The 21214-nt window shown below is 39.3% G+C and overlaps 1 protein-coding gene across 4 annotated transcripts in view; it reads right to left on the bottom strand.

The window, feature by feature from the left end:
* PAK1 (p21 (RAC1) activated kinase 1) overlaps positions 1–21214 on the bottom strand; it is a 154941-nt gene that overhangs the window by 23292 nt on the left and 110435 nt on the right. For all 4 annotated transcript variants that reach the window (XM_082749563.1, XM_082749564.1, XM_082749562.1 and 1 more), the window contains exons 6-9: positions 7791–7907; positions 6216–6390; positions 4072–4135; positions 510–558 (exon numbers count right to left, since the gene is read on the bottom strand). In XM_082749563.1, coding sequence (XP_082605689.1) covers positions 510–558; positions 4072–4135; positions 6216–6390; positions 7791–7907 — 405 coding nt within the window. The remainder of the gene's footprint in view (positions 1–509; positions 559–4071; positions 4136–6215; positions 6391–7790; positions 7908–21214) is intronic.

Raw genomic sequence — 21214 nt, 5'->3', positions numbered from 1 at the left:
AAATTTCTTTCACATCACATTCCTCTACCAAACACCAAACTTATATACACAACAGTCCACTAGGCAATTCCACAAGAGGGTCTCTCAGCAGTATCCAAATTCTTTAACCATATACTCCACCTTTTTATTTTCTCCTTGACCAGGATCACTCAGGTGTGAGTCATCCTCACACTCAGTCACTCACCAAATTCTGTCAAATCCACCTAAGTACCTCTCAAATCCAGCCACTTCCCTCTATTCATACTATGCTACCACCTTAGTTCAAACCATCATCTCTCACCTAGAATTACACAATAACCGCCTGACTCACTTGCTCCAAGCTTATCTCCTTCAATCTGTTCCCCACACTGTAGCCACAGAGACTTTTTCCAAAATCTGTTTCATCATGTTACTACTCTGTTTAGTTCTAGTCTGCTATAGTAAGAAAACAGAAGTATCCCTATTGAGCTAAGAATAAGGATAACAACCCAGTAGAAGTGAAGGAGAAATAGTTGGTGGTTTATACTCACCTCCTGTCCTGTGGCCACATCCATTGCAGTGTACACAGTGCCTGAAGCACTGAACGACAGGTGAGAGAGAGAGAGGGAGAAAAAAAAAAACATAGCGCTTAAATGAAGTGACATCTGTCAAATGCAGCTCTATATACAATCTGGCAATGCAAGTATTAGTAATAATAGCAGCAAAAATAATCCTCCCCAACACCCCTCCCCCTACTCTATTCTCATATGTGAGAGACAGTATGAGGTAGAAAGAGAATACAGGCTCTAGTGGCCAAAAAACCCAAGTTTCAGACTGAAGCATCTATCTAGTAACTGCTAGCTATATGACCTTGAACAAGTTAATTTCTCTGAGCTTTACTTTCCTCATTTGTAAAGATAAGAGATAAGAGAATTTGAATCAAATTAGTTCATAAAGCACTTAGCCAAGTGCCTAGAATATAAAACAGGTCTTCAATATAGGCTAGCTTCTTGCTCTTACTTCCTCTCCTCTTCTCCATCATCCTTGATGGATGATTGGTCCTTTTCTCTCATCATCCCCTCCTTTAACCCCCTATGACCTCAAACTCTTCATCTGTAAATCTCGGTAAGATGAGACCTATAATTTTCAACCAGGGGTGAGGAGTGAGAAGAAAGTGGTCCAAGGGAAAATTTCAGAATGAAGTTGGGGGATAGCTTATATTTTAAGAAGGGATATAGACTTCTGGGGTAACACTAATGATCTATTTCTTAATGTAGATACTGGTTACATGGGTGTGTTTATTTTTTTAAAAATTCATTGAGTTGTACACTTACATGTGTTATATTCACTTATAATTCATATTAAAAAATTATAACAACTAAAAGACTAGAAAAATAATCTCATGGTGCCTTTCCAGCTTTTACATTATGAACCTTTAGAACAGTGTTTTCAATCATTTATGTGAGTTTTATTTTGCAGTTTATATTGTAAAATAGGTTTTCACTTTTTCAAACATGAAATATTAAATGTTTTTTCAAACGCATATGCTCCTAGAAAATCTGATCTAATTCTTACCCCATCTCCAAGGTAAAAATAATCTCACTATACATACACATGCATATAATGTACATACATACACAAACATATACAAACTCACACATACAAACAGAAAGAGAGTAGGAGGAAGGGAGGCAGAGAAATACTATGAATAATGCTAGGAAAGCAATCATGTCCATTCTACATATCTGAAAACTTCACTTTGTGCCTATAATCATGAGCGCTGTATATTCATAGATGAGTGATATATATCAATATTGTAACTATACAATCCATACATCAGATTTATTTTTTTATGTATTAATAAAATGCATTCCAGGCAAGCCCTATCCAGGGAAGTCAGGTCAATTTAGGGAGAAAAGTCACCTCTAAGTATGCGTTGAAGCTAGGAATTATGGTCACCAGCTTTCACACCACCATTCTTTATTTGGAAGCCTACCTACATGCCAGAAAATTGTGATCCTAAGATATTGGCTATAAGAATTGGATTATTCATATTGGCAGTTACCTTCCCATTGCCTTATCATTCTATCTTTAGCCATTTTCTGTCATAAAGCTGGTATCTATCATCCTACACCCATCCTCCCCATCCTACCAGAAGCATCATTCTTAAAGGGCAAATATGTCCAGGCCCAGGGGACTGGACATTTTGGGACTATGTCTCCATGATTATAGAGGTCTAGAAGTCAGGCCCACTGGTTATTTCTACCTTGAAAAGACATATGAATTCTAGGTCAAAAAAAAAAAAAAAAGAAAAAAAAAAAAAACCCTCTTCAGGTCTTAAAGGGAAAAAACAAGCAAAAAATATGATAGTACCAATCCATCATATTAATGTAGCATGTATTTAACTTTTTTTAAGTAGGCTCCATGCCCAACATGGGCTTGAACTCATTGCCCTGAGGTTAAGACTCACATGCTCTCCTGACTGAGACAGCCAGGCATCCTGGCATTTATATTTTAAAAACATGGAATAGGTGCTTAATAAATATTTCATTCCTCCCCTAGCACTAAAAGAACTGTCAAGTAAGCAACGAAAAAAACATTTTGCAGATGTTGCCTATTTATGGGCCCCACACATCTGAATGAAAAAAAGGTCAGAAGTTCTGGAGGTGAAAAGACTCTTGAGTCTACAACCTCTCTCTTAAATTTATGGACAAAGAAACTGAAGTCCATAAATGGGATCTAACTTGCCCACAGTTGCCTCTATATCTTTCTGCTACATTCTTAATATCTCAATGTAATAACTAAAGGAAATGCCATCCCAGATTATTTTTAGGCAAGGAAAATAATTTCTCTTCAAGGTTAACTACCTTATACCAGTTCAGACTCACAAAAGCATGTCTAGTAGGAAAAGGGTTGGACCAGGAAAAGATAAGATCCAGGGTAATTTCAAGGATTAAATTAAACAACAGATGCAAATAACAGATGTAAGCTGTAGAATGCTGTACAGATACGTCATTATATAATACAATATTTAATCTTATTTTCAAATGTTCTTAGACGCACAAGAAAGAAAACTGAAACAAAACTTCAAAGACTTCATTAGCAATGATGCTTTCATGAAATTAACACTCTTGAGTTTTCTACAAATGAGATGCTTTTTTCCCTAATTTATTTTTAATTTTAGCTATTTGGGTAGGCCTGTTGAAATCTCATTATTTTGCTTTTTTATACAGAGGTATAAAGTAATCTGCACAAATCTTAAGTGTACAACTTGATGATTTTTCAATATCTAAAAACCCATGTGTTCACCACAAAGATCATCCCCAAAAGCTCCTATGCTCCTTCCCAATGCACATGCCCTTCCCAGACACAACCGTTATTCTGACTTCTATTAGCATAAGTTAATTCTGCCTGTTCTTGAACTTCATGTAAACAAAATCAAACAGTTTCTGGTCTTTTATATCTGGCTTCTTTTGCTCAAAACAATGGTAAAAAAATTTTAAGACTTATCATAGTATATTAATTTTGTGTTTGACAGTCTCTTTCCATAAACATGGTCTTTGAAGACAGAGTCTGTGTCCGATTCATAGCTGTATTCATACTGTCTAGCACATAAACAGGAACTCAGGTAAGATCTGCTAAGTTCAATACACTGCGGGCAGCATGCGAGATGCAGAGAAGAAATCAGAGAGCAGCCATGAATCCTGGTATCCACCTAGAAAAACAGGTCCCTTTACACTAGCAGAGGGGTCTGCAGTTCTCAGCCTTCCATTTCATATTAGTGCTGGTAAGTCTCAGTGCCAGGTAAACCAGGTTAATCTGAAAAAGCAGAGCTGTAATCTGGGAAGCAGGTTTTTGCTATCAAAGTAAATGGTTTTTATTTTCTCACTGAATGATTATTTTTAGCAACATGGTCAGCTAATGGCACATCTCTCAAACTAAGCATAATTCTGCCAAACCTGAAGTCAGCCTAACATAACACCTCCAGATGGGTCAGGGACAAGGTAGAGAAAGAACAAGGTTTATGAGAGGCAAAACAAAAGCAAAATGATATATACCAGCATACACAATTTTTAAGTCATTTCTCTAGGGAAAGAAAATGCCCCTACTAACCCTTGTCCAATCTTCTCAAACCGTGTATATTTCTTCTTAGGATCGCCCACACTCACTATGCTCCCTTTGAAAGAAACAGAGACCATGAATCATTTTTTTCCCAAATCAAGATACAAAACAGGCCCATATTCCCCCAAACCCTGCACCTGGAAGGATTAAAGAACTACCTCCAATGCCCAAAGCCATACTAACAGGTCCTTAGATTTTACCTGTAAGTTCCAACCAAAAGTTTCATCTCCTTACTGTTTTTATTCACAGTATTCATTCATTTTTAAATTCATTCATTCAATAAACACTTACTCATTTAATATGCTCACTCACTATGTACCAAGCCCTATGTTGAATACTAAGAATAAAGGGATAGATAAGGCACAGTTAAAACAGTCCCTCCTCTCAAGAAGCTCAGTCTCATGTAAGCATAAAGTTCCATGAAAATACAATTGTTGCAATCCAGAAAGAGGCATAAAATACAGACTGGAAAGGCTTCAGAAAGTAAGTGATATCTGGACTGATTTTTATAGGATAAGCAGGAGTTAGCCAGGGAGAGAAAGTTGGAAAGGTTACAGCACATAGTAATTCAAGTGCAAAGATAGAGAAGTATGAGAGAGGTTGGGTTTTAAAACTTGTATTCCAGAGATGGTGAAACTGAGGCCCACAGAAGTGAAGATACTTTCCCCCAAGGTCACACAGCAAACTGGTGTCAGAACTAAGATTAGGAGTTTGGTTTTTGGTCTCCCAGTAAAGTGTGCTCTCCCTAACACCAATTACTAAGATTTGATATTTTCACATATATTATCTCATTTGATTTATAAATAAGAGAGGTATTAACATCCCTATTTAAAAGATGAGCTAAAGGAGGCCCAGAAAACAATAGGAAATTGCCTAAGACCCAAGTCAGTGTCAGGGCTGGGGCTTCAACCCAAGTGCCCTTAACTCTCAGGCCAGTCTGCTTTTCACAATTTGAAGTTCTAAGTATGCCAAATCTGGTTCAGAGAAAAACACTATATATAGGAGTAAACAGATGGTTAGGTAAGTGGCTTTTCTTACTTTATCATTTCATAAGGGCTCTGGGCAAGTGCAACTTTAAAAGAGTGAAAATTTTTAAAAAATCAAACAAGAATCATCAGGAAGAAATTGAGAGCTGTTAAGCTAAAGAACCAGAAACCTAGGCTTTAGAGAACAGTGCTAGTTGGTGCAGTTGGCCAAAACAGTCACATCAAATCCCCTTTAGAAGTAAGTAGGTACAAAGGATAAATGAAAGGTCTCATAAATGATTTTTCCAGGCCCAAAGGTCAACCTTGTCCCTCTTTCTAATATAAATTGTCTTGTAGTTTACTGAGACATAGAAACAAGCTACTATAATATACCCCATTTCTGGTTACTAAAGAAAGCAAAATGGAAGTTTCCACCTGAGAGCAAGAGGCAGCATGCTCCAATTACAGGAGCACAAGTTGGGCTCTGACCCAGGCTCTGTTACCTTCTGGCTGTGTGACCTTGGACAGAGTATTTAGCATCCCTGAGCATCAAATACCTTAACTATAAAAAATGAAGATTATAATGTCTGTCCTCCCAGGGTTAATCTGAGCAATAAAGGGACCGAAAAAGTGAAGAAAATACCTTGCTTGCCATTTGGTACACAGTACAGGCTTGCAAAATGTTAGTTTCCCTTCCGTCTTTTCTCACAACCAAGATGGCAGACCAGTCTTTTCCTAAGCCAATGGTAAGCACCAATAATCACAGCAATCTTTCCTACCAGGTATGGGCAAGGCCTCAGTCTTTCTCAACACAACATTCCAGACTATTTACTACATAAAAGCTATTTTTTTATAAAAAAGATAAAATATATATTTTTATATCAAAATAAAATTTTATTTTATTTTTAAGGTTGAGGGGTGCCTAGCCCTCGAAGTGAGCTATCCACTCTCTCCTCGATTCCCATCCTACGTGATATCTAGTTGCGGCTGCTGAGACAGAGGAGGTGGGTGCAGGAGTAAGGTGAGAAGTATACTTTATGTGGCCAAGATATCAAGCATAGCCAGGCAGTCACACAGACCAAGCCTAGGATCAGGATCCTTTTAGCAATATTTTTCCATCTTTGTGCTCATTCAGTCACATACAGAAGGAAAGTTTAGAAAAGTGCTTACGTAATTTCTCCAAGATCTCCTCATCAGACATTTTAGGCTTCTTCTTCTGCTTCTCAGTATTTCGGGTCAGAGCATCTGGTGGAGTGGTATTATTCTCAGTAGGTGAAATGGGAGATGTAGCCGCATCCCGAGTTGGAGTAACAGGAATTGGTTCTATCACAGACCGTGTATATACCTGTGTTGTTGGTACAAGAATTTGCCAAGGCCAGTTTTTGTTAGCATAAGGGACACTTGGGAACCAGTTTTACATGTATGTGTTAGAAGATCCACAGAAGAACAAATCTCAATAAACTCATCCCTTTTCCTAGGACAAAATCTGTTCTTCTTCCACTGTGTCCAGGCCCATCCTCTGGGTGGAATGGCCTTCCTTGTTCTCACTATACACAACAGAAATTAGGAAATAACAATGTCTTTTTAGAAAGGAATGCTTAGGAAGATCAAATTTATTAATTCATTCGTCACTCAGTATTTACCACCTTTCTAATACCTGCCAAGAACTATGTTAAGCACTACCAATTCATTTATGTTTCCTCTATTTTTGAGAAGTTCATGATTTAGTGGGAACATTTTTTAAATGAACAAGCTTGCAAACTGAAAAAGGCCATATCAATATGAAGTATCTTGACAACTCTCCAATTTTGAAGCTCATTTTTGTTCAGGTGATTTGTGACCTATAGAAAGGGTGATTCCATAGATTACTGTTTGTAAGTTCTCATCCTAAAAGGTTATCTAAGCCCCTTGAATTCGCCCACACCATCTCCCATAGCCAGTCAACCAACGTCTGCTTGAAAACCTCCCTCAATGTTCTACTCCAAAGGCAGCCTTTTTTTGTACTATCAAAGAGTTTAAGCCCCAGATCATTCTTTCATTACAAAGCTCTCATCATATAAAAAGTCCAAACAAAGAAACATTAACAGAGTATCATCTGATGACAGGTCAGTGCTCAGGGATGCTAAATCAAGTAAAAGGCATGGGAACCAGATTGTGCAAAGCAAGGGTAGAGGAACTGTGGCTATTCTGAGATGCAAAAACCTCAGAGGAAGTTAAATAAAAATCACTGCCAATATCCAGCATCAAAATGCACTCCTGATGTCCAGCATATTAATAGCACTAATGTATTTATAAATTCCTTTGGGTCTTTCAGTATCATCAATGATGTTCTAAGAGGTAGAATGTTACACATTTAGCAGGGAAGAAAAGATCTGCAGCAGGCTAATTTGTTGCTTCCCAGGAGACTAGAATAATTTATGTTAGTCCTGCACTAAGTAACATTAATTCTGTGTATCTTCCTGTTTTGGGGAGGACAGGCTAAGTAAACTAGGGCTGAGTTAGCATAAACACCAATTATCTAGGACACTTCAGGACTATCTGCAAACCAGTAACAAATAAATATACCATTTCTTGTCTTTAATCATACAGAAAGTACTTTTCAGTCAAGGTGGTTCCGTGATTTCACCAGCTCCAAAATCCAAGAACCCCTACCAGAGTATTAAACCTCTAGACCTCAGCACCAACCCATCCCACCCCTGCAGGCTCTAATAAATCCCGAAGCTGTTCACATCCCCACAAACTCACAGATTTTGTGTGCTCTGGGCGTGGAGCAATCACTGGAGGTGGGGTAGCATCATCATCATCATCTTCATCTTCTGAAACCGGTGGCACTGCAGGGGTCTCAGACACTGTCTTCACATTCTGGACAGCAGAAAAAAGCCAGTTTTATCAGGTCCAGTTTGACATGACACTTAAGCTACCAGGATCACCAATCCCCAGAAGAAATCTCATTCTGACACCCCTTCTCAAACCCAAAGTAGCCTCCACACTCTCCACCTTTGTGTAGCCAGTCCCAGGAACTCAGTCAGCTTCCCTCTCTTCTTTTAGCCACTACTTTCCTCTCAGTCCCTTGGGAGTTCCTTCTCCTACCCAAAGCCTAGTTGTAGATTGGGAAGCCAGCTTACAGATTCTCTATTTGCCTTCCCTAGTCCAAATTGTAAAGACAAGCTCACAGTTCTTTTTCCATGAATTTCACTCTCCACGCTGAACAGGTAATAAAATACAAAATGTGGGAAAGGGATCAAAAGCTTGAATTTTTATGAAGTTTATCATTATAATTCCTTCTTTCTTTCTTTTTTTTTTTTTTTTTTAAAGATTTTATTTATTTGACAGAGAGAAATCACAAGTAGATGGAGAGGCAGGCAGAGAGAGAGAGAGAGGGAAGCAGGCTCTCCGCTGAACAGAGAGCCCGATGCGGGACTCGATCCCAGGACTCTGAGATCATGACCTGAGCGGAAGGCAGCGGCTTAATCCACTGAGCCACCCAGGCGCCCTCCTTATTTCTTTCTGATAGGGTAAATGGGAGTCCAGACAGACTTTTGCCTCTCCTTTTCCTTTCCTTACTAAAACCTACTAGACACATTATGGCATCAGCTACCCTTGCCTCAACCTGAAGATACAGAGGATCAGGAGCTCCTTGCCTCAACAGCACTGTGAGTTTCTCCTCAGCCTGGATGCTATCCATTTCACTAATCTTTTGCCCTATCCAAGAATGAACCTTATCAGCACTGCTAATTGAATCTGCTATAATCTCAGCAACTTAATTTTACCATGCAAACTATAACAAACCTGGGCCAAGAGCAGCAGACTTTAGGGCAGGTCCAGGCAAAAAAATATCATACCATTTCTGTTTATTCAAGAGACAGAGTAGTTCCAAAACATGAGTTTTCTGATAGAGATTAAATGATGACAGCACAGGACCAGAGAGGCAATAGGGATCTTTTAATATATATCGGCCTAACTCAACTGCTTTAGATATTTTCAGAGCACCCATTCTGTATTCAGTAAAATAGTGTGATGATACTGTTGACACAGAGGTACAAAAATGAAAAAGATGGTCCATGTCCTACAGCAGCTCATAGTCTGGTATGGGAGACAGGGAGAGGGTGAACTCCCCTCCTGCCTGCCATTTGGGGCCTCTGGAAAGAGGAATATCAGGGGTTGGAATGACAGGAGCTAAATGAAGGAACTTACCTAGTGGAATACTAGACAAGAACTCCTGTGTGGGAGACTGGTATTTACCACATTTGACACACTAAGAAAAAACTAGCAATCTCATCGATCCTAATAGGACCACTGGTGCAGGGCATAACTTAAAAACTGACAGCCCAGCTATATGTAAGCGGCTAGTTTTGGTGACCACAGTGAAAGAATTTATCCCCTTGGTCTCGAGTTTCATCATTTGAGGAATGTGGAAGGAAAAGAGTGGTATAATTTGAGGGGTGACCTTAAGTCACTTCCAGTTCTAAAATCTAACAGAGGTCTTTCCCTGTCAAAGTATGTATTTTGTTATTTTTCTGCTCTATTTTCTTTTCTCCCCACTATTCCACCCAACAAAATTTAACTAGAAATCCAAAATGGGAACAAACTTACTCAGCAGCCTCTTCATCATCAGGTGGCCCCAATGTATACTATAAACACAGTTTAATAGGTGTGTTTGCTTCCTAAAACTCTGCAGAAAAGGGGATCTCATCACTTTCCCTTGCAACACCTTTTATTTCCACAGGTAATGGCTTTGAGTGGTAATGTTAACAATACTAAAATCAAGAGATATAGGATTTTATCCCAGATTTTCACTTCTTATCCCTGTGTCCTTGGGCAAAGCTGTGCCACCCTAAGTCACAAGTTTCTTATCTATAAGATAGGGATAATGACACTTCAAAGGGCCACTGGAGGATGAAATGAAGTGATGTGGGCATAAAAACACTTTGTAAATAAGTGCTAAGGAGCTAGAAAGATGAAAGGAATCAACTAAGTTATCATTATGTCTAATAACCACAAATCTCTTTTTAAAACACCAGTGACTTCAACTCATGTATTCATTCACTGTATACCAGGCTCTACTCTAGGTTCTGAGGCTATGAAAGGACAAAATAGATATAGTCCCTGGTCCTGTGCTTGAATTTTAGAAGAAAATGCAGTTGAAATAAATTACCAAAGTGCCAGGTAGTAATAAGATTTACATATGAGAGTAGTAATTGGTTAGGAGTGGGGAAGTTTTACTTTAAATAGAGTAGTCATGGAAAAGGGCTCTCTAATGAGAAGTCAAATAAGCAGTGGCCTGAATGAATTGAGAGAGCAAGCATGGACTCTCTGGGAGAAGAATATTCACAACAGGTGGAAGAAGTACAAAGATCCAGAGATGCAAACATGTGTGGTATGTCCCAATACTTCTGCGAGGCCTATTAATGTTGCTAAGAAACACTCACGATATAAAAACTGCTGAACTCTAGATAAAAGCAGTAGGAACCTCTGATGTTCTGGCTCAGAGCTGCTTCCATCCATCCCAACCCAGCTCTGTTAGAGTGGGGGTTTTTCCAGGATGAGGCAGGCTCTAATGACATCACCCAAGCGGAATCACTTTCACCTGGAGCAATGGACAATGCCCAGATATAGTGGTGCTGTCAATGGACGTGACTTCCCAGGGGGGTTAGCAAAAGAGGCCAACTGTTCAGATCTGCTAGCCTGAGACTGTAGTCCTGGATAGGGCAAACAAATTTCTGTCTGGGGCTGATTAAAGGCACAGCAGACACAAGAGAGGCCTCACACTAGTCTTACAAGCTTAGCTGTGTGCATATAATTAAAGATTCAAAAGAGCTAAGCAGAAAGTAAAAGCTGAAACAGACCTCAAAGAGATCTCAATAATTAAGAGAACGAGAATAAAAATTAGCCAAATTATTGGGGCCCCTGGGTGGCTCAGTGGGGTAAAGCCTCTGCCTTCAGCTCAGGTCATGATCCCAGGGTCCTGGGATCAAGCCCCGTATCAGGCTCTCTGCTCAGCAAGGAGCCTGCTTCTACCTCTCTCTCTCTGCCCACCTTTCTGCCTACTAGTGATCTCTTCCTGTCAAATAATAAATGAAATCTTTTAAAAAAGATTAAAAATTAGCCAAGTTACAGAAAACTTGAACAATACTATCAATCAATTCAATCTAATTGACATATACAGGACATTCTACCCAAAATCTGCAAAAGACACATTCTTTTTAACCACATATAGATCATTCTTCGGGATAGACCATATGCAAGGCCACAAAACACATCATAATAAATTTAAAAGGATTAAAAACACATAATATGTATTCTTTGACACCATGGAATTAAGTTAGAGATCAACAACAGGAAAGACATTTCTCCAAAGAGATAAACAAATGGCCAATAAACACATGAAAAGATGCTCAACATCATTACCCACTGAGAAATGTAAATCAAAACCACAGTGAGATACCATTTCATGCCCATTAAAATGGCTATAATAAAAAACCAGAATAACAGATGTGGGGGAAGAAACAGAGAAATTGGAACCCTCCAAACTGCTTGTAGAAGTGTAAAATGGTGCAGCCACTGTGGAAAACAGCCCAGCAGTTCCTCAAAAGGTTGAATGCAGAGTTATCACATGACCTAGCAATCCCACTCCTGGGTATATACCCAAGAGAAGTGAAAATATACAGCCACACGAAATTCATATATGAATGAGCATTATTGATAGTCAAAAAGTAGAAACAACCCAATGCCCATCAACTTTTGAACGGATTAAAAACGTAGTATATCAGGGGTGCCTCGGTGGCTCAGATGGTTAAGCATCTGACTTTGGCCAGGTCATGACCCTTAGCAGGGAGTCTGCTTCTCCCTCTCCCTTTAACTACACCCACCCCACTCATGTTCTTGCTTTCTCTCTCTCTCTCTCTCTCAAATGAATAAATTAAAACTCTTTTCTAAAAATGTAGCATCTCAATACAATGGAATATTATTAGGACATAAAAAGGAATGAAGTACTGATACATGTTACAACATAGATGAACCCTGCAAACCTTATGCTAAGCAAAAAACTAGACACATTGTTGCATGAACAAAAAATCAGGACAGAAGGGGCATATGCTACCAAGTGTTTATAGCAGCAATGTCCACAATAGCCAAACTATGGAAAGAACCTAGATATCCATCAACAGATGAATGGATAAAGAAGATGTGGTGTATATATACAATGGAATACTATGCAGCCATCAAAAGAAATGAAATCTTTCCATTTGCAACGAGGTGATGGAACTAGAGAGTATCATGCTGAGTGAAATAACTCAATCATAGAAAGACAACTGTCATATTGAGAGGCAAGGCAGGGAGGTTGTGGGGGGTAGGGAAGGGAAAAGTGAAACAAGATGGGATCGGGAGGGAGACAAACCATAAGAGACTCTTAATCTCACAAAACAAACTGAGGGTTGCTGGTGGGTGGAGGGTAGGTATAGGGTGGCTGGGTTATGGACATTGGGGAGGGTATGTGCTATGGTGAGTGCTGTGAAATGTCTAAGCTTCATGATTCACAGACCTGTACCCCTGGGACAAATAATACATTAAATGTTAACTTAAAAAATCAGGACAAAAATCAAGGCAAGAGAAATAGAGAAAATATAATAAAAATGGGGAAATCTGTCCAGGAGCTCCAAAATCTAAACAGCAGAGTTCCAGAAAGAAGAAACAAAGAAACCAGAAGAGATCATCAAAGAATTAAGTCAAACAAATTTCCTAGAACTGAAGGCTTGAATTTCCAAGGTTTAAAGAGTCCACAAAGCCCCTTGCAAAATAAATAGATGAATATAAGGATATAAATATGAAATTTCAAACCAATGTTGACAAAGAAGATGCCACAAGCTTTTCAAGGGAAAAAAAAATAGGCGAGACACAAAGAAGCAGGAATAAAATGACTTCAGACTTCAATAGCCAATGCTGAATGCTACATGACAAAGTACAGTATTTTCCAAATACTGATGGAAAATTATTCTCAATCTAGAACTCCAGACTAAGCCAAAGTATCAATCAAATCTGGGGCAGAATAGACATGCTCCATTTCAAGACTTGGAAGGCACTAAAATATTGACTTCCCATTTACTTTCTCAAAGCGACTGGAAGATAAGCTCTACCAAACTGCAAAAGTAAACCAAAAACGAGGAAGGAACAACACAAAGAAAACAACAAAGGAATTGCCAGGACAGTGGTTACAAGAGATCCCAGAAAAACAACTACTAAGATTCTAATCCTATTTGATGTTTTCATCTAATACTGGGGTAAAAGTAATTTTTTTTGGTAAAAATAATTTTTAAGGCAATATTCTTAATCATCATCAACTCAGCTAACAGATAATTACTGCTATTATCTGTTAGCCTGTCAGATTATCTATGGGTGGTTAAACTGTATCTTCATGTCTTTATTTTAACCTCATGCATTCTTTTTTTTTTAAGATTTTATTTATTTGTTTGTTTATTTATTTATATATTATCTCTGCTGAGCAGAAAGCCCAGTGTGGGGCTCAATCCCAGCACCCTGAGACCATGACCTGAACCAAAGGCAGAGGCTTAGCCCACTGAGCCACCCAAGGCAGCCCTGACCTCATGCATTCTTTTTTTTTTTTTAATATAATATTTTATTTTTTATAAACATATATTTTTATCCCCAGGGGTACAGGTCTGTGAATCACCAGGTTTACACACTTCACAGCACTCACCAAAGCACATACCCTCCCCAATGTCCATAATCCCACCCTCTTCTCCCAAACCCCCTCCCCCCAGCAACCCTCAGTTTGTTTTGTGAGATTAAGAGTCACTTATGGTTTGTCTCCCTCCCAATCCCATCTTGTTTCATTTATTCTTCTCCTACCCACTTAAGCCTCCAAGTTGCATCACCACTTCCTCATATCAGGGAGATCATATGATAGTTGTCTTTCTCTGCTTGACTTATTTCGCTAAGCATGATTCGCTCTAGTTCCATCCATGTTGTCGCAAATGGCAAGATTTCATTTCTTTTGATGGCTGCATAGTATTCCATTGTGTATATATACCACATCTTCTTGATCCATTCATCTGTTGATGGACATCTAGGTTCTTTCCATAGTTTGGCTATTGTGGACATTGCTGCTATAAACATTCGAGTACACGTGCCCCTTTGGATCACTACGTTTGTATCTTTAGGGTAAATACCCAATAGTGCAATTGCTGGGTCATAGGGCAGTTCTATTTGCAACATTTTGAGGAACCTCCATGCTGTTTTCCAGAGAGGTTGCACCAGCTTGCATTCCCACCAACAGTGGAGGAGGGTTCCCCTTTCTCCGCATCCTCGCCAGCATCTGTCATTTCCTGACTTGTTGATTTTAGCCATTCTGACTGGTGTGAGGTGATATCGCATTGTGGTTTTGATTTGTAGTTCCCTGATGCCGAGTGATGTGGAGCACTTTTTCATGTGTCTGTTGGCCATCTGGATGTCTTCTTTGCAGAAATGTCTGTTCATGTCCTCTGCCCATTTCTTGATTGGATTATTTGTTCTTTGGGTGTTGAGTTTGCTAAGTTCTTTATAGATTCTGGACACTAGTCCTTTATCTGATATGTCGTTTGCAAATATCCTCTCCCATTCTGTCAGTTGTCTTTTGATTTTGTTAACTGTTTCCTTTGCTGTGCAAAAGCTTTTGATCTTGATGAAATCCCAATAGTTCATTTTTGCCCTTGCTTCCCTTGCCTTTGGCGTTGTTCCTAGGAAGATGTTGCTGCGGCTGAGGTCGAAGAGGTTGCTGCCTGTGTTCTCCTCAAGGATTTTGATGGATTCCTTTCGCACATTGAGGTCCGTCATCCATTTTGAGTCTATTTTTGTGTGTGGTGTAAGGAAATGGTCCAAATTCATTTTTCTGCATGTGGCTGTCCAATTTTCCCAGCACCATTTATTGAAGAGGCTGTCTTTTTTCCATTGGACATTCTTTCCTGCTTTGTCGAAGATTAGTTGACCATAGAGTTGAGAGTCTATTTCTGGGCTCTCTATTCTGTTCCATTGATCTATGGGTCTGTTTTTGTGCCAGTACCATGCTGTCTTGATGATGACAGCTTTGTAATAGAGCTTGAAGTCCGGGATTGTGATGCCACCAACGTTGGCTTTCTTTTTCAATATCCCTTTAGCTATTCGAGGTCTTTTCTGGTTCCATATAAATTTTAGAATTATTTGTTCCATTTCTTTGAAAAAGATGGATGGTACTTTGATAGGAATTGCATTAAATGTGTAGATTGCTTTAGGTAACATAGACATTTTCACAATATTTATTCTTCCAATCCAGGAGCATGGAACATTTTTCCATTTCTTTGTGTCTTCCTCAATTTCTTTCATGAGTACTTTATAGTTTTCTGAGTATAGATTCTGTGTCTCTTTGGTTAGGTTTATTCCTAGGTATCTTATGGTTTTGGGTGCAATTGTAAATGGGATTGACTCCTTAATTGCCCTTTCTTCTGTCTTGCTGTTGGTGTAGAGAAATGCAACTGATTTCTGTGCATTGATTTTATATCCTGACACTTTACTGAATTCCTGTATAAGTTCTAGCAGTTTTGGAGTGGAGTCTTTTGGGTTTTCCACATATAGTATCATATCATCTGCGAAGAGTGATAATTTGACTTCTTCTTTGCCGATTTGGATGCCTTTAACTTCCTTTTGTTCTCTGATTGCTGAGGCTAGGACCTCTAGTACTATGTTGAATAGCAGTGGTGATAATGGACATCCCTGCCGTGTTCCTGACCTTAGCGGAAAAGCTTTCAGTTTTTCTCCATTGAGAATGATATTTGCGGTGGGTTTTTCATAGATGGCTTTGATGATATTGAGGTATGTGCCCTCTATCCCTACACTTTGAAGAGTTTTGATCAGGAAGGGATGCTGTACTTTGTCAAATGCTTTTTCAGCATCTATTGAGAGTATCATATGGTTCCTGTTCTTACTTTTATTGATGTGTTGTATCACATTGACTGATTTGCGGATGTTGAACCAACCTTGCAGCCCTGGAATAAATCCCACTTGGTCGTGGTGAATTATCTTTTTAATGTACTGTTGAATCCTATTGGCTAGTATTTTGTTGAGTATTTTCGCATCTGTGTTCATCAAGGATATTGGTCTATAGCTCTCTTTTTTGGTGGGATCCTTGCCTGGTTTTGGGATCAAGGTGATGCTGGCCTCATAAAATGAGTTTGGAAGTTTTCCTTCCATTTCTATTTTTTGGAACAGTTTCAGGAGAAAAGGAATTAGTTCTTCTTTAAATGTTTGGTAGAATTCCCCTGGGAAGCCGTCTGGCCCTGGGCTTTTGTTTGTTTGGAGATTTTTAATGACTGTTTCAATCTCCTAACTGGTTATGGGTCTGTTCAGGCTTTCTATTTCTTCCTGGTTCAGTTGTGGTAGTTTATATGTTTCTAGGAATGCATCCATTTCTTCCAGATTGTCAAATTTATTGCCGTAGAGTTGCTCATAGTATGTTCTTATAATAGTTTGTATTTCTTTGGTGTTAGTTGTGATCTCTCCTCTTTCATTCATGATTTTATTTATTTGGGTCCTTTCTCTTTTCTTTTTGATAAGTCGGGCCAGGGGTTTATCAATTTTATTAATTCTTTCAAAGAACCAGCTCCTACTTTCGTTGATTTGTTCTATTGTTTTTTTGGTTTCTATTTCATTGATTTCTGCTCTGATCTTTATGATTTCTCTTCTCCTGCTGGGCTTAGGGTTTCTTTCTTGTTCTTTTTCCAGCTCCTTTAGGTGTAGGGTTAGATTGTGTACCTGAGACCTTTCTTGTTTCTTGAGAAAGGCTTGTACCGCTATATATTTTCCTCTCAGGACTGCCTTTGTTGTGTCCCACAGATTTTGAACCGTTGTATTTTCATTATCATTTGTTTCCATGATTTTTTTCAATTCTTCTTTAATTTCCCGGTTGACCCATTCATTCTTTAGAAGGATGCTGTTTATTCTCCATGTATTTTGGTTCTTTTCAAATTTCCTTTTGTGGTTGAGTTCTAGCTTTAGAGCATTGTGGTCTGAAAATATGCAGGGAATGATCCCAATCTTTTGATACCGGTTGAGTCCTGATTTAGGAACGAGGATGTGATCTATTCTGGAGAATGTTCCATGTGCACTAGAGAAGAATGTGTATTCTGTTGCTTTGGGATGAAATGTTCTGAATATATCTGTGATGTCCATCTGGTCCAGTGTGTCGTTTAAGGCCTTTATTTCCTTGCTGATCTTTTGCTTGGATGACCTGTCCATTTCAGTGAGGGGAGTGTTAAAGTCCCCTACTATTATTGTACTGTTGTTGATGTGTTTCTTTGATTTTGTTATTAATTGGTTTATATAGTTGGCTGCTCCCACGTTGGGGGCATAGATATTTAAAATTGTTAAATCTTCTTGTTGGACAGACCCTTTGAGTATGATATAGTGTCCTTCCTCATCTCTTATTATAGTTTTTGGCTTAAAATCTAATTGATCTGATATAAGGATTGCCACTCCTGCTTTCTTCTGATGTCCGTTAGCATGGTAAATTCTTTTCCACCCCCTCACTTTAAATCTGGAGGTGTCTTCGGGCTTAAAATGAGTTTCTTGGAGGCAACATATAGATGGGTTTTGTTTTTTTATCCATTCTGATACCCTGTGTCTTTTGACAGGGGCATTTAGCCCATTAACATTCAGGGTAACTATTGAGAGATATGAATTTAGGGCCATTGTATTGCCTGTAAGGTGGCTGTTACTGTATATGGTCTCTGTTCCTTTCTGATCTACCATTTGTAGGATCTCTCTTTGCTTAGAGGACCCCTTTCAAGATTTCCTGTAGAGTTGGTTTGGTGTTTGCAAATTCTTTCAGTTGTTGTTTGTCCTGGAAGCTTTTTTTTTTTTTTTTTTTTTTTTTTTTTTAAAGATTTTATTTATTTATTTGACAGACAGAGATCACAAGTAGGCAGAGAGGCAGGCGGAGAGAGAGGAGGGAGCAGGCTTCCCGCTAAGCAGAGAGCCCGATGTGGGTCTCGATCCTAGGACCCTGGGATCATGGCCTGAGCTGAAAGCAGAGGTTTAACCCACTGAGCCACCCAGGCACCCCGTGTCCTGGAAGCTTTTAATCTCTCCTTCTATTTTCAATGATAGCCTAGCTGGATATAGTATTCTGGGCTGCATGTTTTTCTCATTTAGTGCTCTGAAAATATCATGCCAGCTCTTTCTGGCCTGCCAGGTCTCTGTGGATAAGTCAGCTGCCAATCTAATATTTTTACCATTGCATGTTACAGACTTCTTTTCCCGGGCTGCTTTCAGGATTTTCTCTTTGTCACTGAGACTTGTGAATTTTACTATTAGGTGACGGGGTGTGGGCCTATTCTTATTGATTTTGAGGGGCGTTCTCTGAACCTCCTGAATTTTGATGCTCGTTCCCTTTGCCATATTGGGGAAATTCTCCCCAATAATTCTCTCCAGTATACCTTCTGCTCCCCTCTCTGTTTCTTCTTCTTCTGGAATCCCAATTATTCTAATGTTGTTTCGTCTTATGGTGTCACTTATCTCTCGAATTCTCCCCTTGTGGTCCAGTAGCTGTTTGTCCCTCTTTTGCTCAGCTTCTTTATTCTCTGTCATTTGGTCTTCTATATCACTAATTCTTTCTTCTGCCTCATTGATCCTAGCAGTGAGAGCCTCCATTTTTGATTGCACCTCATTAATAGCTTTTTTGATTTCAACTTGGTTAGATTTTAGTTCTTTTATTTCTCCAGAAAGGGCTTTTATATCTCTCGAGAGGGTTTCTCTAATATCTTCCATGCCTTTTTCGAGCCCGGCTAGAACCTTGAGAATTGTCATTCTGAACTCTAGATCTGACATATTACCAATGTCTGTATTGATTAGGTCCCTAGCCTTCGGTACTGCCTCTTGTTCTTTTTTTTGTGTTGAATTTTTCCGTCTTGTCATTTTGTCCAGATAAGAGTATATGAAGGGGCAAGTAAAATACTAAAAGGGTGGCAACAACCCCAGGAAAATATGCTTTAACCAAATTAGAAGAGATCCAAAATCGTGAGGGGGGAGAAAAGGGATAAAAAGAGGTTCAAAAAGGAAGAAATAAAAAAAAAAAGAAAAAAGAGAAAAAAAAAAAAGAAAAGAATTAAAAAAAAAACACCTAAGAAAAATATAAAAAAGAAAAAATATATGTATTAGATAAACTAGTAAAAAATCGTTAAAAAAGAAAAAGGTAACAGTTAAGAAAAAATTTTACCCGAAGGCAAAAAAAAAAAAAAAAAAAGAAAAAAAAAAGAAAAAAATTAAATTAACCGCAAGACTAAAAAAAATCACAGGGAAAAAGCCATGAGTTCTGTGCTTTGCTTTCTCCTCCTCTAGAATTCTGCTGCTCTCCTTGGTATTGAAACCGTACTCTTTGGTAGGTGAACTTGGTCTCGGCTGGATTTCTTGTTGATCTTCTGGGGGAGGGGCCTGTTGTAGTGATTCTCAAGTGTCTTTGCCCCAGGTGGAATTGCACCGCTTTTACTCGGGGCCGGGGTGAGTAATCCGCTTGGGTTTGCTTTCAGGAGCTTTTGTTCCCTGAGCGCTTTCCGTAGAGTTCCGGAGGACGGGAATACAAATGGCGGCCTCCTGGTCTCCGGCCTGGAGGAGCTGAGAGCCTAGGGCCGCACTCCTCAGTGCGCGCTCAGAGAACCGCGCTCAGTTACTCCCGTCTGCCTGACCTCCGGCCGCACTCCGAGCTCACCGAGCCTGCGACCGGTTCAAGGTCACCCGGAGCTACGAGCTTACTGTCGGCTCTGTCTCTGTAGCCGGCTTTCCCGTTCCAATACCCGCAAGCTCTGCGACACTCAGACACCCCCGATCCTTCTGTGACCCTGCGGGACCTGAGGCCACGCTGACCCCGTGTGGGCTTTGCCCCGGGTAGCCTCTGGAGCGATGTCCCTCAGCGGAACAGACTTTTGAAAGTCCTGATTTTGTGCGCGGTTGCTCCACCGCTTGCCGGGAGCCTGCCCCTCCCCCCAGGGTCTATCTTCCCGTCGCTTTGGATTCACTTCTCCGCAGGTCCTACCTTTCAGAAAGTGGTTGTTTTTCTGTTTCCAGAATTGCTGTTCTTCTTCTCTTCGATCTGCCAATGGATTTTCAGGTGTTTGCAATCTTTAGATAAGCTATCTAGCTGATCTCTGGCTAGCTGAAGCAGTCTCAGCCTGCTACTTCTCCGCCATCTTGACTCCTCCCTCTCCGACCTCATGCATTCTTAAATGCTAGTTTGATTAGGTACAGAATTCTTGGTTCTAAGTAATTCTTCTCATACCTCTGAAGATACTGTTCCTCAGCCCCCTAATGCTAATGAGGAGCATCAGGTGTATATTTTCTTTGAAATGTCTGAAGCTCTTTCTCTTTATCCTTGGGTCTCTGCAGTTACCTGATCTGATAACTGGTTTGCCCTTTCATCTGAAGGGTCGTGCTTTTCTTTAACTGAGGGATTTTCTTCTATTTTTCCTTTGATTATTTTTTCCATGTTAGTGCCCCAGTTCTCTAATTCTTCTTGAATCTCCCCGTAAGTAAATCCCTGTGTCCCTGATTCCCCAATTTTCCAGTTTTTATATTCTGTGTCATATTATTCATTCTTACATGCATTTTTTAATCCTTCTGAATTTATTTCCTTAATCACATTTTTCATTTCTAAGAACTCTTTTTCATCCTCTGGTCTAATAGCAGTATGTTTTTGTGGCTGCAACATCTATAAAGCCTCTGTATAATATGTTATATAATATATGTAATTATATATATATAACACATGTTCATATTATATATATATATATATATATTTAAATTCTTTGAATTATCTATTTCCTCTGGGTCCAATTTTACTTTCTTTATCTGATCCTTCTCTTTAATGCTGTCCTTCCTTCCAGTATCTAGAGATCCTGGGCTATCCATTCATACTTCTAAGTGAAGAACTAGGTTGATCAGTGCATGTAAGCAGCACGGATTTCTTCTGCAGTTGTATCTGTTTCTCCACTGTCTCCTGAATGGGAGGTCTGATGTAATCTACATGTGAGTTAGAGAGTCTGCATGTGGTTGTTGGCAGGCATCACTTTAGAGTATGTTGGCATAGAAGAACATGTAGGGTTGAGATTCTTCTCCTTCCAATTATCCAAAGTATGAAAAATTTACTCTTGGGA

The sequence above is a fragment of the Mustela nivalis genome, assembly GCF_964662115.1.
Source record: "Mustela nivalis genome assembly, chromosome: 9".
Classification (NCBI taxonomy): domain Eukaryota; kingdom Metazoa; phylum Chordata; class Mammalia; order Carnivora; family Mustelidae; genus Mustela; species Mustela nivalis.
Note: the sequence above shows the minus strand (reverse complement) of the source record. Positions and strands in the feature narration are given on the sequence as shown.